At 38.7% G+C, this 13548-nt stretch overlaps 1 protein-coding gene across 2 annotated transcripts in view; it reads left to right on the forward strand.

Moving 5' to 3' along the window:
- tafa5a (TAFA chemokine like family member 5a) overlaps positions 1 to 13548 on the forward strand; it is a 123698-nt gene that overhangs the window by 36986 nt on the left and 73164 nt on the right. Inside the window, exon 1 of one of the 2 annotated variants that reach the window (XM_026922706.3) lies at positions 8729 to 9619. The exons of the other annotated variant lie outside the window; for it this stretch is intronic. Within the exon in view, the coding sequence (XP_026778507.1) occupies positions 9529 to 9619 (91 nt within the window). The 5' untranslated portion in view covers positions 8729 to 9528. Of the gene's footprint in view, positions 1 to 8728; positions 9620 to 13548 lie in introns of those variants that run through there. 2 annotated transcript variants of the gene reach the window in all.

Consider the following 13548-nt stretch of genomic DNA (forward strand, 5'->3'; position numbering starts at 1 on the left):
CATGGTCAGTAGGTCTAATGCTGCATTTGGCTAAAACTCATAACTCCGACCTCTGACTAGGAATAAGCAAGAAAACACCCCACAACTCGGAATTCCTATTTGGGAATTCAGGAAGGTTCATCATGTGATGTCACATCAACATGGCTGCTTCAAGCATCAACAGTAAACAAGTAGCATTTACTTACTTTTAAATGAGTTATGCTGGATATACTAGTCAGTTCAGTTAGCATACAGACATATTAGCTTGTTAAATCTATAACATTAACTACAGTTTGCTGTTTTGAGAAGGTAAATATACAGTACATCACTCAACACAGTTAGCTGATGAGATTTTTGCTAACAAAAGACAAACTTTTTTTTCCTAAATTAATTAGAACACATCACACATCATGCACAAGAATAACTTGATAAATCACATTCTATGTGTAGAAATGTATGCACACAACTATTCATACACAGGTTTGAAATGTAATTTTGAAGCTTGTAATTTTCATGAGCATTTTCATACTTATCAAAGCATTCAGTGAGCCTTCATATCCTGCAGCTGGAGTGCTCTTGCTGGTGTAGTGGTAGCTCAGTGGCTCAGATATTGTGTTACTGATTGGAAGGTTGTGAGTTCAAATCCTACCACTGCTATGCTACCACTACTGGGCTCTTGAGCAAGGTGCTCAGTTGTATAAATGTAAGTTGCTCTGGATAAGGACATTTGCCAAATGATGTAAATGCTGACAGACGGATCACATTTTGCATCAACATTCTTCTGTTACGCTTATGTTTTTCCTTACATAACATACTAATGCTCAAGCATCACAATCATTGAATATCTGCTTCTTCTAATATGCTTTCAACGACCATTTCCGTCCTTATTTCCTGATGCTTTTCCCATAGATCTAAATGCAGATGTCACGTTAGTCACTGTTCCTATTTATACACAGCCAAGCTCCTGCTATCCACACCCCAATAATGAACCCTAATTCCAAGTCACTTAGATCTTCTTCTCTTGCCATTTTGAGCTAAAATAGAGGTCAACTGGCTCAGTTCGACATTTTTATACATACCACAGAGCATGGTAGGATGTTAATTGTTTAATTCTGTCATGCCGTATACCTGTCGTGAAGCATCTGCACTCTGTGTTCTTCTGCTCATTTATTCATATTTTTCCTTGAATTTGTCATCCATCAGTAGGTGATAAGCAAAAGTTGCAAAACTCATTGAATAACCACGATTTCCATTTAGATTTTTCTTTTAAAATGGGAAGAGCAACTGTTTTATTACAAAGCCATTATGTTTTAAAATCATTTCTGATAAATGGTCACTAAAAAAAAAAGACGTAGGAACTCAGTAATGCTGGTTAATGTTTATATCTCAGATTTAGAGAGGCTTTTTTTCCAGTTCCATTGGTAGAGACTTGAAAGGTATAATCACAGCAAGGCTTGATGAGCTCCTAACAAAATATTTCACACTTTGTCTTTCATCAATAAATGTGAATATCCTGACATTTGGAAATCTTCTCTTTCAATGCTCTTTTTATGCTCCAGAGATTTGTACTTTTTATTTATTTTTGTTCTTTTTATAGGCAAATTATTGCATCCCTCTCTGAAAGCAACTGTCTCCTGTTGTGAATTCAAGCCATGTCTGAGTAGGTTTAAAACTAGCTTTCTGTCAGATTTCCAGGCTCACTCGTCACTCTTTGCGAAAGCTAAACTCTCTGTGCCTCTGGGATCCTGTGCCGATGTATCACAGGCAATAGAGTCTCATAAATTTATGGGAAACTCTGAAATATGTAATCAGTAGCTGAATCATCTACTGTGTTTTAAATGCAAATTGGCAGTCAGTTGCAAAAGCATATATTATAAATTACTTGAAATAGACCAACATTATTCCTGTGTGCCTTTGCCTAAAGTTGGATAAATACAGACTCAGTTTGGATTAAGGCGATCAGGGGCTCATAGGCCGCGAAACACACGTATATGCTACCTACCATATTATCAGACAGACCAGAGAAGTGAGGGAAAATAATGTCAAAGTCAGAACATGATACTGCCAGGTGAAATGGAAAAATATAATGATGTGTGTACTGAGTGACACAGACATAATGCTATACATGGAGCACACAAAGCACACACACACACACACACACTCACTCACTGGCCACTTCATTAGGAACACATGTACCTTATAATTAATGCTCATTAATGCAGTCGTCCAGTCAGCCAATTATGTGGCGGCAGTGTAATACATAAAATCATGCATAGACATGTCAAGAGCTTTACTTCACATCACTGTTCACATCAAACATCAGAATGGAAAAAAAAGTGATCTCAGTGAACATAGCATTAGTGTCAGACAGGTTGGTTTGATTATTTCAGAAACTTGAGCTCCTGGGTTTTTCACACACAACAGTCTATAGAGTTTATAAAAAACAGCAGTTCTGTGGGTGGAAGTAGACTACCGTAACTCAAATAACCGCTCTTTACCGCTGTGGTGAGCAGAAAAGCAACTCAGAATACACAACATGTTGAACCTTGAGGCAGATGGGCTACAACATACATAACAACTTGTCATGTAGCTCCATTAAAGATACACAAAGCTACAAGAAACAAGCCAAACAACAATGCGTAAGTTAAAAAAAAAAAGTATTACCTTTAGTAGGCTTTTCTTTTTTTTTCTTCCTTAATGAGAGGTTGCTGATGAGGCTGATAAAATCTAACATGTGAAGAATATTGCTTTCTTTTGACATCTGACAGCCAGGTCAGCTAGTGTGGATTGTGTACAAAGCTAGCTTCAGTTAGCCTTGTGTGATTATAAAAGTACTGTATTGTTAAATACCAGGACAATTTGGGGACATTTGTGAACATGATATTCTTTTAAGAGACATCCGAATTATGTTGTGACCCGCTGTTATATTTCCTATAAAATATTTAAACATTTCTGGCCAGTTACCTCCATGAGTTGGCCAGGTCTGTGTGTAATTACTACAGTGTTGTTCCGGTTAGAAATAAACGACACTTTTCCACTTTCTGCTTAGAACTCAGAGGCGCAGCTGGATAACCCAAAGATAACAAAAATATAAAAGATCCTTCATAAACCTACAATATCAGCTATTGAGCGACAGATCTGGAAGTTTCTGATTTGATGAGTCTTAGAAGTAATTAAATCAATGCTAACCGGCAAGGCTCCAGGGCTGGGTAGCCTCCCAGCTGAGTTCTTTAAGAAGTTTTTCTTACCGACTTGCAACTCGACTTTTGATGTGTTTGACGGCTCAGTACAGTCGGGAGTTCTACTTTGATTCAATTCACTACCTGCCTGATTTAAAAGCCAGAGAAGTATCAACCTAAATTTAGATCTTCTTGCCCTATTTCATTCTTTAATACAGATGTGGAAAGGTTGAATGGTTGTTGCATTCCACTTCGAAAACTACTGCTCCATACTATATTATCAGAATGGTCCAGGGTCGACTGGTATAAATGTACTAGCAGGGCTAAGCCTAACTGTCTTTCAAGGTTAAAGAGACATCAATATAAGGTAGCATTTTCAATGTTGATATCATATTATTTGCTGTTAAGAAAATGTCTTAAGGTGGATTATTTGGGAGAAGTGCAACAGCACCACCAATGCTTGTAAGTGAAATACACAGAATGGTATGAAGAAGTGAGGCTGGGGTTGATTTGTTTCTAGCCCAGATTGTAGATCATGGCCGCCTATCAGTGACAGTCATGTCCAGTGATTAAACAGAGTCAAACACGTGTTAGATTTGATCTCCAATTGGAGTGATATTTTTAAGATCATGTCATTGACACATCCATAAACTATTGTCAGCAGTGATTGAGAACCACACATGAAATACGTGTAATAGTTATGGGTGTAATGTACAAGAACGAGGTGGATTATTTACTCCATTATTTACTCCATCATCATTTTCCCCAAAATCCTTTGAAGGAGAAACTAAAAGTACCAAGAACCCAGTAGGATATTACAGACTTCAAATACTTGAACAAATTAGAAAAGTAAGTGCAGCTACCTGTCTGCCTTTAAGTGTGTGTAACAATTTGCCACATATCATTCTTTATGCCATCGATTAGACCATGCAATATAATGAATTGCTCAACTGTAATATTTCTTTTTCCAGCTATTGATAGAGATTAGATTTTTAGCCATCTCATCTTATATCACAACTACCCATCATTAACAGTCCCTTTTTATTCGTATACCCCTGTATCCTATTCAGAAATTTCTGGATTGTTGAATATACGCTTTCCGTTTATCCGTCTATGAACTACATAAAATGTACTCAAAAATTATTTTCCCCTCATGCTACAGTGCTGAGAAGAGCTACTCTATCTTAGCCTTTTTGTATTGGCCAATAAACCTCTATAAACAGTGCTGAATGCACATCTCAGTTTGTTGGAATTAAATGATGTCTGTTCTGTCATTTTATGAGCTCCTGATGTTCTGCTGTATGAATTTCATCATTTATAATGTACGCTCATATCTTGCTGTTTTTAATATTTCTTTTTCTGGCTATAACTAACAAAAGAATAATATTTCACAGTTAGTCAGCTTTTTGTTTTGTCCGATCTGTTCATTTTTCTTTCATCTGTTCCTTAGAGGCTTTAATTATTTGGACATTCATATTGCACACAATATGCAGTCTCTATGTGAAAGAACGTCATAGCTCAGAGGTGTATAAATATGTTCATTCTGTAAAGATCTGCCTACATTCTAACATGTGCCTTCAATCATTACTGTGGTTCTCAATATTTAGCTTTGACAAAATACCAGACTTTTGTTATGGTTTGCAAATCACTCTTAAACAGTAGATTTTTGAATAACTACCCTCTGCTAATCTCAATTAAATCTCCTTCAGCTATTTTGTTTCTAAATTGAAGCCTGGTCATGCCACTCCTCATTACTATCACTGGTCTGCTCAGGACTAATAGTAGGCATAAAACCCCATCACTCTCCTGCAGTAAAGATTTTGGGCCCAATTTAGGTGATGGCTAGGATGGTAAGATTTCTCCTTGGCCACATCCATCTAATATACTCAGGCTCTGTGAAAAGGAAAGAGCTATGTTAAAAGGAAAGGGCTCTGTGGAAAGCTAAGGGCTGAAAAGCTTCAAAAGCCAGTACCTAGACAGACTCATTGGCAGTTGAGCAGATCTATGCAGTACTTTTGCCAGGGTTGACCTAAGCAGCTGCACTTGTGATGGTGTGAATGGTCTCTAAAACAGTTACTGCCTATGTTTCCCCATTGCTACCGAGGATAAACTCACCTAGATACTGTACATTTGTACCTAAGAACTGCTGCTGTAATCAGAATCTAGGATCTTTTGTTCGTAATATGCTCATTTTGAACATCCTTTCAACACACCTAGTATTGTTGGCCTTTAGTCTTAACAGCTGTACACTGTCATGAACATAATCCCACTATTCAATATCAGCCAGAAGAGGATGGGTTCACTTTTGTGTCTGGCTCTTTTCGAGGTTTCTGCTTCATGTCATTTCAGGAAGGTTTTGCTTGCTACTGTTGCCTTCGGCTTGCTCATTAGGGATCAAATTAACATCTGGATTTCTGTGAAGCTGATTTGTGACAAACAAATTGAATTGAATTAAATACTTCCAGGGACACTTCTTCCTTCAGCTTTACTTTTGTCACAAGGTTTAGAATTTGGTTTCAGAAATACAGTACATGTTTATATAGATTAGTGGAATTACAGTGAGAGGCTTGTCTACTTTAATTAGAGCTTTGACTTGTCAAAATGGCAGGCAGGATTTACTGAATAAATTTTAAAAAATGATGACATTCTCCATTTTTATCACTATCACCTGTTAACAAACCACACACTAACACTGATTGACTGGCATTGCTCCTTAGAATTTAGTACTACTACATTAGAAAAGTTTGATTATTGTGGAAATCTACCTTTGTTTTTTAGCTGATAGCCCGGATGGCCATTTTAAACTTTGATAAAAATTAAATTTATGCTCTGGGGTGTTTCGTCTACCTGGAAAAGTCTTTGGTTTAGACTGAGACTCTAAGAGTGCTTTTCCCTGACTGAATTGGGACAACCACCAACTTTGCTGCTAAGATTAATATCAACTGTTTGTAAGCTTCCTAAATATTGCAGTCACATGTTTATCTTCTGCACAATTCCAACTTCTGTAATTGTGTTTATTATTGTTGCTATCATTTCGATTTTGTTTTTATTTCTGTATACATACCATGTCTTTCACAATAGCTGTAGAGAACATGTAGAGAAGTAAAGCCTTTAAAGGTTTTACTAAAACTCAAAAAATCTTGAGCATAGGACTGGTAAAGCAGCATTTCAGTACAGAACAACGTAGAAGGCAACATGCTGTTTTCATTTCAGGCAGTGTTGTTTCTTTCATCATCTCCATGATTAAGGTATTGTGTTTGGGAACTGAAGAGTTGAGACACTATTGTGTTACTGTGGTGCAGTGCTTCCATGCATGACATTCACCTTCCCAGAGGCTTTCATTGGAGAATTACATCTAGAGCAGCTGCCAAGCTTGCCATTTAACTTGAACAGTGGTCAGTGGAAAAAGAAACGTAAAGTGGAACATTAGGGCTACTGCCCATTGCATTTTTGCCATCTAATACACTTGGCAAGGAAGAACTGACCCAGACATGTGCTATCACTGGGCAAGAGATCTAAGATTACACTGAATTTCTCAAGGTAACATTGACTGTCCATGTCTATTTCTATTTTTCTTTCTGTCTTTCTCACCAAACAAACTCCAGCTGACATCTTTCGTGGTGTCTTGGATTACTCTGTCCTCCAAACTGAAACTATGCAGAAGAAATATACTTTTTAGATACAGATTAATAAATGAGTAGATGTAGCTCCTTCTCTTCAGGACACTGCAAAGGTTCGTCATTGCTGAAGCTGCAGGTTTGTGTAGGTGTCACAGTGAGTCATATGAAGCAAGAAGGAAGAGAGCTCACTGGCATCCTGAATATATTCACCACATTTAATGTGACGAACACGCTTTGCCCAACCATGTCATCACTTCCTGGACAGGTCTCCGTTAATTGCTGTCTGGCAGAGTGATGGATCGCAGAGTTAGGGAGGTGGATTGAGTGTGGTGTTTCCAGCCATTGTAGAGGAATTAAGCATGGATTGCCTCATTGTAAACACTGGTAATTGCTACCAAATGAGATGCCTAAACCACAACACTGACAGTGCTGAATCTATTGCACTAGCCTTGCATATTATTGCCCCCAGTTAAGCATTGTTTGTTCCTGATTGGCTCAGTTTGCCATTCTGTTCAGTATGCCGGTGGGTCTTAGTGTACCGCTGGGACTGTGATTGATACAAATTACCCTTGATGTAAGGTGACCTCTCAAAAGTCACGTCGAGGAGTTATTGTATTTTCTCCTGAATTAAAGTTGTGGATAACTTTCCTTGTGGTTGGTTACGCAATACAGTGACTGTAGTTATATTCTGAACATTAAAATTGCCAATACTGTTTAGGAAATAAGAGACTATCATTGAGTATGAAGGTGTTCCTCAGAGGGAGTGTTCAGCCAACTGTAGTAACTGACATAACGGTAAACTTCTTGGACAAACCGATTTGTAATTATGCAATGTAAGGCAGAACTACACGAGTATAGTGTCATAGAACCTTTTGCAATGGCTAGAGCTAAGAACAGCGATTATATGTACAGGGAGGGTGGTACGATGGTTTAGCAGGTAGCGTTGCTGCCTCACTGATGTCCTTGTGGATTTCCTCTGGGTGCTCCTGTATCTTCCCATTTCCCAGAAAGATGCCAGTAGGTAGATTGGCTACACTAAATTGACAGTCGATGTGAATGAGTGTGTGAATGTGTATGCGTGTGGTGCCTTGCGATGCACTGTCCATAGTTCTGTCTCATACAGATGGATGAAAATGAATGAATGAATGAATGAATGAGGTACACAAGTGATCATAATTGCAATAATAATAAAAAAAATTGCAGCATAGCTACTTAAGCCAGCCTTTTCCCTCTCCTTTAAAATTTTTCCTTTGATGTAATTGAACAACTTCAGTAAATAAAGTATATATTATTTAATTTAAATAATGCTGTTATAATGCATTAGAATAACTTCTTTTGTGTTGCATCAGGTTTTCAACTAGCTAATATGTTGTTGTGGATGTGATATGGCCGATTTTACTGCCTGATGCTGTGTACCTACTGTATGCTGTGCAACTGGTGATAATTTGTTGATGATTAATAATCATCCAAAATAGGAACATGTGCCTTACATTTCTGAATGAATGCATTTATGCGATTATAAACATCAACATTTTCCTCAGTGCACACAAACATAACATTTTCTTTATTGCTCACAATCAGCCAAAAAGATCACCAGATTTTTCCAGTACTTAAGCAGATGTAAGATGTCATTTGTAATGTGTAGCAGAATAAAAAATAAGCTTGTTTGCCTCTGAGGCATAAATTAAGCATGAGTTAATTCAGTCCTTCTAGGAATTAATTCAACAGTTATTCAACACTAAGTTGTGAGTTCCTTTTAAGTCGTTGCTGTCAATTTAAAACGATCAGATGTAATTGGCTATGTGTTAATTCTGCACTATTGGAGTTGAACCCTGGAAGAGTTTCAGGTGTTAATTCGGCACTGTATGTGTCAATGCGCTCTGCTCCACGCTGTGGATGTGAATTCAGCTAGTGTGCGTGTTAACACTGGGAGAGTTAATCCAACGCTGGCGTGTTTAGCTGGGAGATGTCAGAGCCGTGTTCCTCCTGCTCGCATCCGCCGCCTCCACACTCCTGGTGATGGGGAGGCGTGATGACGTCAGCACGGGAGAGGAGAGAAAAAGTCGCGTCTGTGCGCGCGCTTGTTGAGACGCGAGGAGCAAACCCGGACACGGACGAGGCGCGAACGCACGCGCCGTTCACTTCACCACTTTCTGGTTTCTTTTTTTTTTTTTTTTTTGTTTTTTTCATAAATTCCGCTCGAGCGAGAGCGGCGACGCTCCGACCGGCGCAAGTATGAGCAAGAACACAGGGGTGACGCCTGGTTTTTCTTGCCGAAGTCGCTTGACAAACTCGTGATTAATGACAGAAAAAATAGCGCCGTCGGGGAAAGAGCAGCGTCGTGCGTAAAAAGCGCGTGGAGAGTTTGGAGAGAGAGAGAGACAGAGAGAGAGAGAGAGAGAGAGAGAGAGGATGCAGCAAAGCGAAATGATGGTGCATCACAGTGCTTAAGGCACAGAGAAAAAGAGAGAGAGAGAGAGAGAGAGAGAGCTCAGACTGCAGCTGGAGGGGAAATAGCCCACCGTGGGAAATTTTACGCCCTCCGGGTTTGAATAACACATCACCGCTTTTCTGCAACTGAGGAGCAACGGGATTCTCTTCCTTCACCCGAAGCGCGCGGAAGGGATCTGACATTGGTTTCCATTGTTGTTACTGTTGTTAATATTGTTTTTTCGCTTCTATGGGAGAAGGATGGGAGCGCGCTTGGCTGTGTGAAGCCTCTCCGGGTGTGTGAGAATTGCGCCGCCGCCATGCAGCTCGTGCGGGTCGCGTGGGCTTTGGCAGGAGCGGCGCTCTGCTGTTCCCTCGTGCTCCTTCTCCACTCGCGCTTCCTCAAAGAAGGTAAACCTGCTCCGACTTTATTTTTCCTTCAAATGCATGCAGTAATGCACCCCCCCCCCCCCCCAACTTCCTTTTTAAAAAAAAAAAAAATTTAATACCCTGTCAACTGTCATGTCAATTTCTCCCCTGTCCTCGGGCTGCATTCTGCGATCATAATGTACAGATCTCCATTTCGGAGGAAATGTGCATTCATGTCATTATCCGTGGAAACATGTCGTGTTTTCAGATATTCCAGGCGCTAACAATGATGCTTTTATGCCCACTGACATATATGATGCCATAACCAGAGCAGTTGCAAACGCACTGTATTTGATAGACATGCATGACGGAGTTTTACGCACCTCGGCGAATTGGAAAATCATTTCCAAGAATTGCATGCGTCAGTTTGGGAGGAGATGAAGAGTTTGCGCTTGCAGATAAAGTGATTTATAGGTTGCTTTCTTCAATAGATGGCACTAGAGTCTAGTTTAAGGGTAACGTCGAGGTCAAACTGCCATTATTTCTTCTCATTAGGTCTTAATTCGTTTTCGTTTGACGTGCAACTCAAATTTATCACAGATAAATCCAGAGTAGTTCATGGGCCGTTTCATTTGCCCTTGATACATAGCATTGAACTTTACATAATCATGACATGAGGTTTAAACTGAACTATTTAAGCAAGAGGAGAGACAGAATATCAATAGAATCATTCTTCTTTATTAAATAATGTAATAATTTTGGTTTATGTTTAGGTTCAGTTCATGTTTAACTCAGTGTATCTGAATAATTTTTGCAATACTTTAAGGTGATAATTTTTGACTGATAGTGCACAAATATGATGCATTATGAACATGCAGTACATTCAGAAAAGACATGAAAGTAATTTTTAATAAATATAGTTAAGAGCAGAAATCCTGTGCCTACATGTATAGTTTTTCTCCCCAATTTGAACCCTGTATATCTTCCAATGCATTCATTTTAGACATCCCAGGATATGCAGGAGGTAGATAAAAATTGGAAGCAAGACTCATACACACTAGCCAGTAAGCTATCTGACTGCCTCAGCTTTTCCCAGCAACACGATACATGTACAGTGTCCTTTAATCATTTCTATTGGTTTTTGTGTGTATGCCTCGGACAAAAAAAGAGACTTGGTTATTGATGAGACATAATGTTGACTGTTAATACTGCTCAATGCTGGCCATCGAGTCTTGTCTTCTAGTTTTTATTTCATTCTTGATATGAAAATGCAGGTTAAGAAGTGGTGAAGGATAGTCTATCATTTTGTTTTACCATTTTAGCATGGGAAGGTAGGCATACAGACCCAGATATCCTGAAAACCACGGCTGCATGCCTCGCTGATTTGGATTTGCACTCTGGCAACAGCAAGGTACTCTCACTGGCAGAGAATATTGTGTTGCTTAATAAAAAAAGGACATCATTGAATTTTTTTAGAAATGTTAGAAATTATTTAGAAGTTATTTAGACTTTTTTAGATAGGGTATAATGCTCAGATAGACTTTTTATAGGGTATAATGCTTAGCGAAACAATGCTGGAGTTTCTGTCTACATAAACATTATAATATAAGATTTTTTTTAATGCAGTGCAACGTTGTTTAAAACAGAAAAAAAACATCTTTTATGGCTCTGAACTGACTGATAATCATTCATCGTAATATAGTTGTCTCAGGCCTCAAACTATCAATGGTTGTCTGGGTTGTAGAGCAGTTTAATTGAGGAAATGTGTTCAGCTTTTTGAGTTTTAGTTCTGCTTTTCAATTTTTGGTCAAGCTAGCAAAATGGGACTGCTTTAGGCTTGATATTCAGATTTATTACCATGTCTCACATTCTGTAGATATTTGAATGTCCCTTTCTTCTTATGCTTCCATTGGCCGTAGGCTGTGAGAGTTTTTTTTTTTTTTTCTAGTTTAAAAGTAATGTGTTCATGGAAATCTATACCGAGGCAAATGAGGCAAGAAGGTGAGAGCACACTCGCTTTGTCTGGCTGGCCAAGGTCATTGCCCATGATATGGAGTGTGCTGAGACACATTGCACACGCTCAAAAAGCTAAATGAAATATGACTTTAGGAAGACAATGCACTAGACTCTAATACTTTGTGCTATTCTGTATCTGCTCCACTATTCTATTAGAGCACACAGGAATTCAGAAAGTTCATTACTTTCTGAGTGACATTTTAAAAAAGGATTGATTGTTACATGCAAATCAGTATTTTGCAATACAGTGATTTTTATTTTTGCTAGAGGATTGAAGACTCCAAGGTTTCATTGACATGCATAAGGAAGAAAATCACTTTGCTTTTCTTCCAGCAATAACAGTGTAGACATACGGAAGCAAATGTAACATCTTTTTTAATAACTAAACAAGACAGTAAGAGATCATTTTCTAATGTTAGTCAGTTTGTTTATTTATTTATTTGCAAGGTATAATGATGTTTATGGGTGTGGATAGTGATGAGAAGGATATCAAAGTTCACTTAGCTGAGCGGCTGCTAAAAAATCTTCATTACATAGACAAATTCATTTCCTTCATGTTTCCATTCAGGGAATAAAAATTTAAAATTCTGTTTAGTGTCAAGCTGTTTCCACAACACAAATCCATCTGCACAAGTGCACACAGCCTTCAGTAAATTCTAATTTTGGAGTCCTTTTTAAGAGCTCAAGAGCTTCATTTTCCCTTGTTTTCAAGACTGGCATTAACATCGGTGAGGCACTGATTGCCTAATTGTGGTTAACATGCTGGCGAACTGTGGCATAATTACTGAGCAGCGGCTGTATCCGTTTGCGTATGGTGGGCTTATTCATCAGCCCGACTCCTTGGGACCTGCTTAAAACAGGCAGAATTGAGCTATGTGCCAATTCTTTTCCCTTGAGTGCTTCGCCAGTCTGAAGTGACATAAAGATAACACTTGCCGTTTGGTACGCTGCTATTACCATTAAGAAAGTGCATGAAAATCTGCTTGTCTTTTTTCCAGCATGCTAGAATATCTACTTTTTTGTCAAACAGCAAACAAGCTGAGGCAAAAGATTTCTTTCCAAGGACTGCTGGAGCTTTTCGTCCTGACATTGTGGCAATGTACCTTAGAAGTAAGACAGAGTGATGAGATTCAGCAAATTAGCTCAGCAACCTGGGTGATTTTGGCATCAGCACCTAGGGATTTGTTTTTGAATGCAATTACATGGCAGAGAGGTGTAGCTGAAAGATGTTGATGCAAAAATATCATGTCTTTTTTTTAATTTGGCCAGGGAACTGGTGATGTTTGCGCAGATGCTGCAAAATGTGCACTTGGAAGCAGAGCTAATACAAAGGTCTGGAGAACTTTAGAGGATTAGCACAGTTGTCTGGAAGTGCTCTGGGTCATAATGCCTTCTCTCTCCTGGTATTAAAATTTAAAATTTCATATCAGAATACCCTCATCGTTTTTATGACATCATCACAATATTACATTTGTGTAGTTTAAATAAAAATATAGCTCAGTCAGGGGGACGGCATGCGCCATGTTCAAACTTCCATAAACTCGTGTTCAAATTTCCATAAACTTAATGAACAGCATTGTGTAATAAGCTTTGACAAAAAGACTACAATGGATTGTATATTCCTGCCTCGAGGCCAGTGTTCCGGGGATAGTCTCTGGATCCAATGCTTCACTGACCAAAAGCGGTTACTGAATGAATAAATAAAATAGAGTACACAAACTCAACAATATTGTTTGTGCAACACAAATAGTTTGGTGTGAAGTCACAAAAATCACAACCTTATTGTTAGAAGCTAAAGGTCCTTAGCTTCCTTGAAACCCTGTCTGGTAAGTATACAGTCTGTTGTAGGTTTACACATAGAACATTTAAGAGTTCCCCCAAAGGGACAAATCGAAGAATCAGGGTTCTGTTAACCTTTATTCCAGTGCTTCATGTTGCCACTTTTGGTACACACC

Source organism: Pangasianodon hypophthalmus, chromosome 18 (genome assembly GCF_027358585.1).
Source record: "Pangasianodon hypophthalmus isolate fPanHyp1 chromosome 18, fPanHyp1.pri, whole genome shotgun sequence".
Taxonomy (NCBI): Eukaryota; Metazoa; Chordata; class Actinopteri; order Siluriformes; family Pangasiidae; genus Pangasianodon; species Pangasianodon hypophthalmus.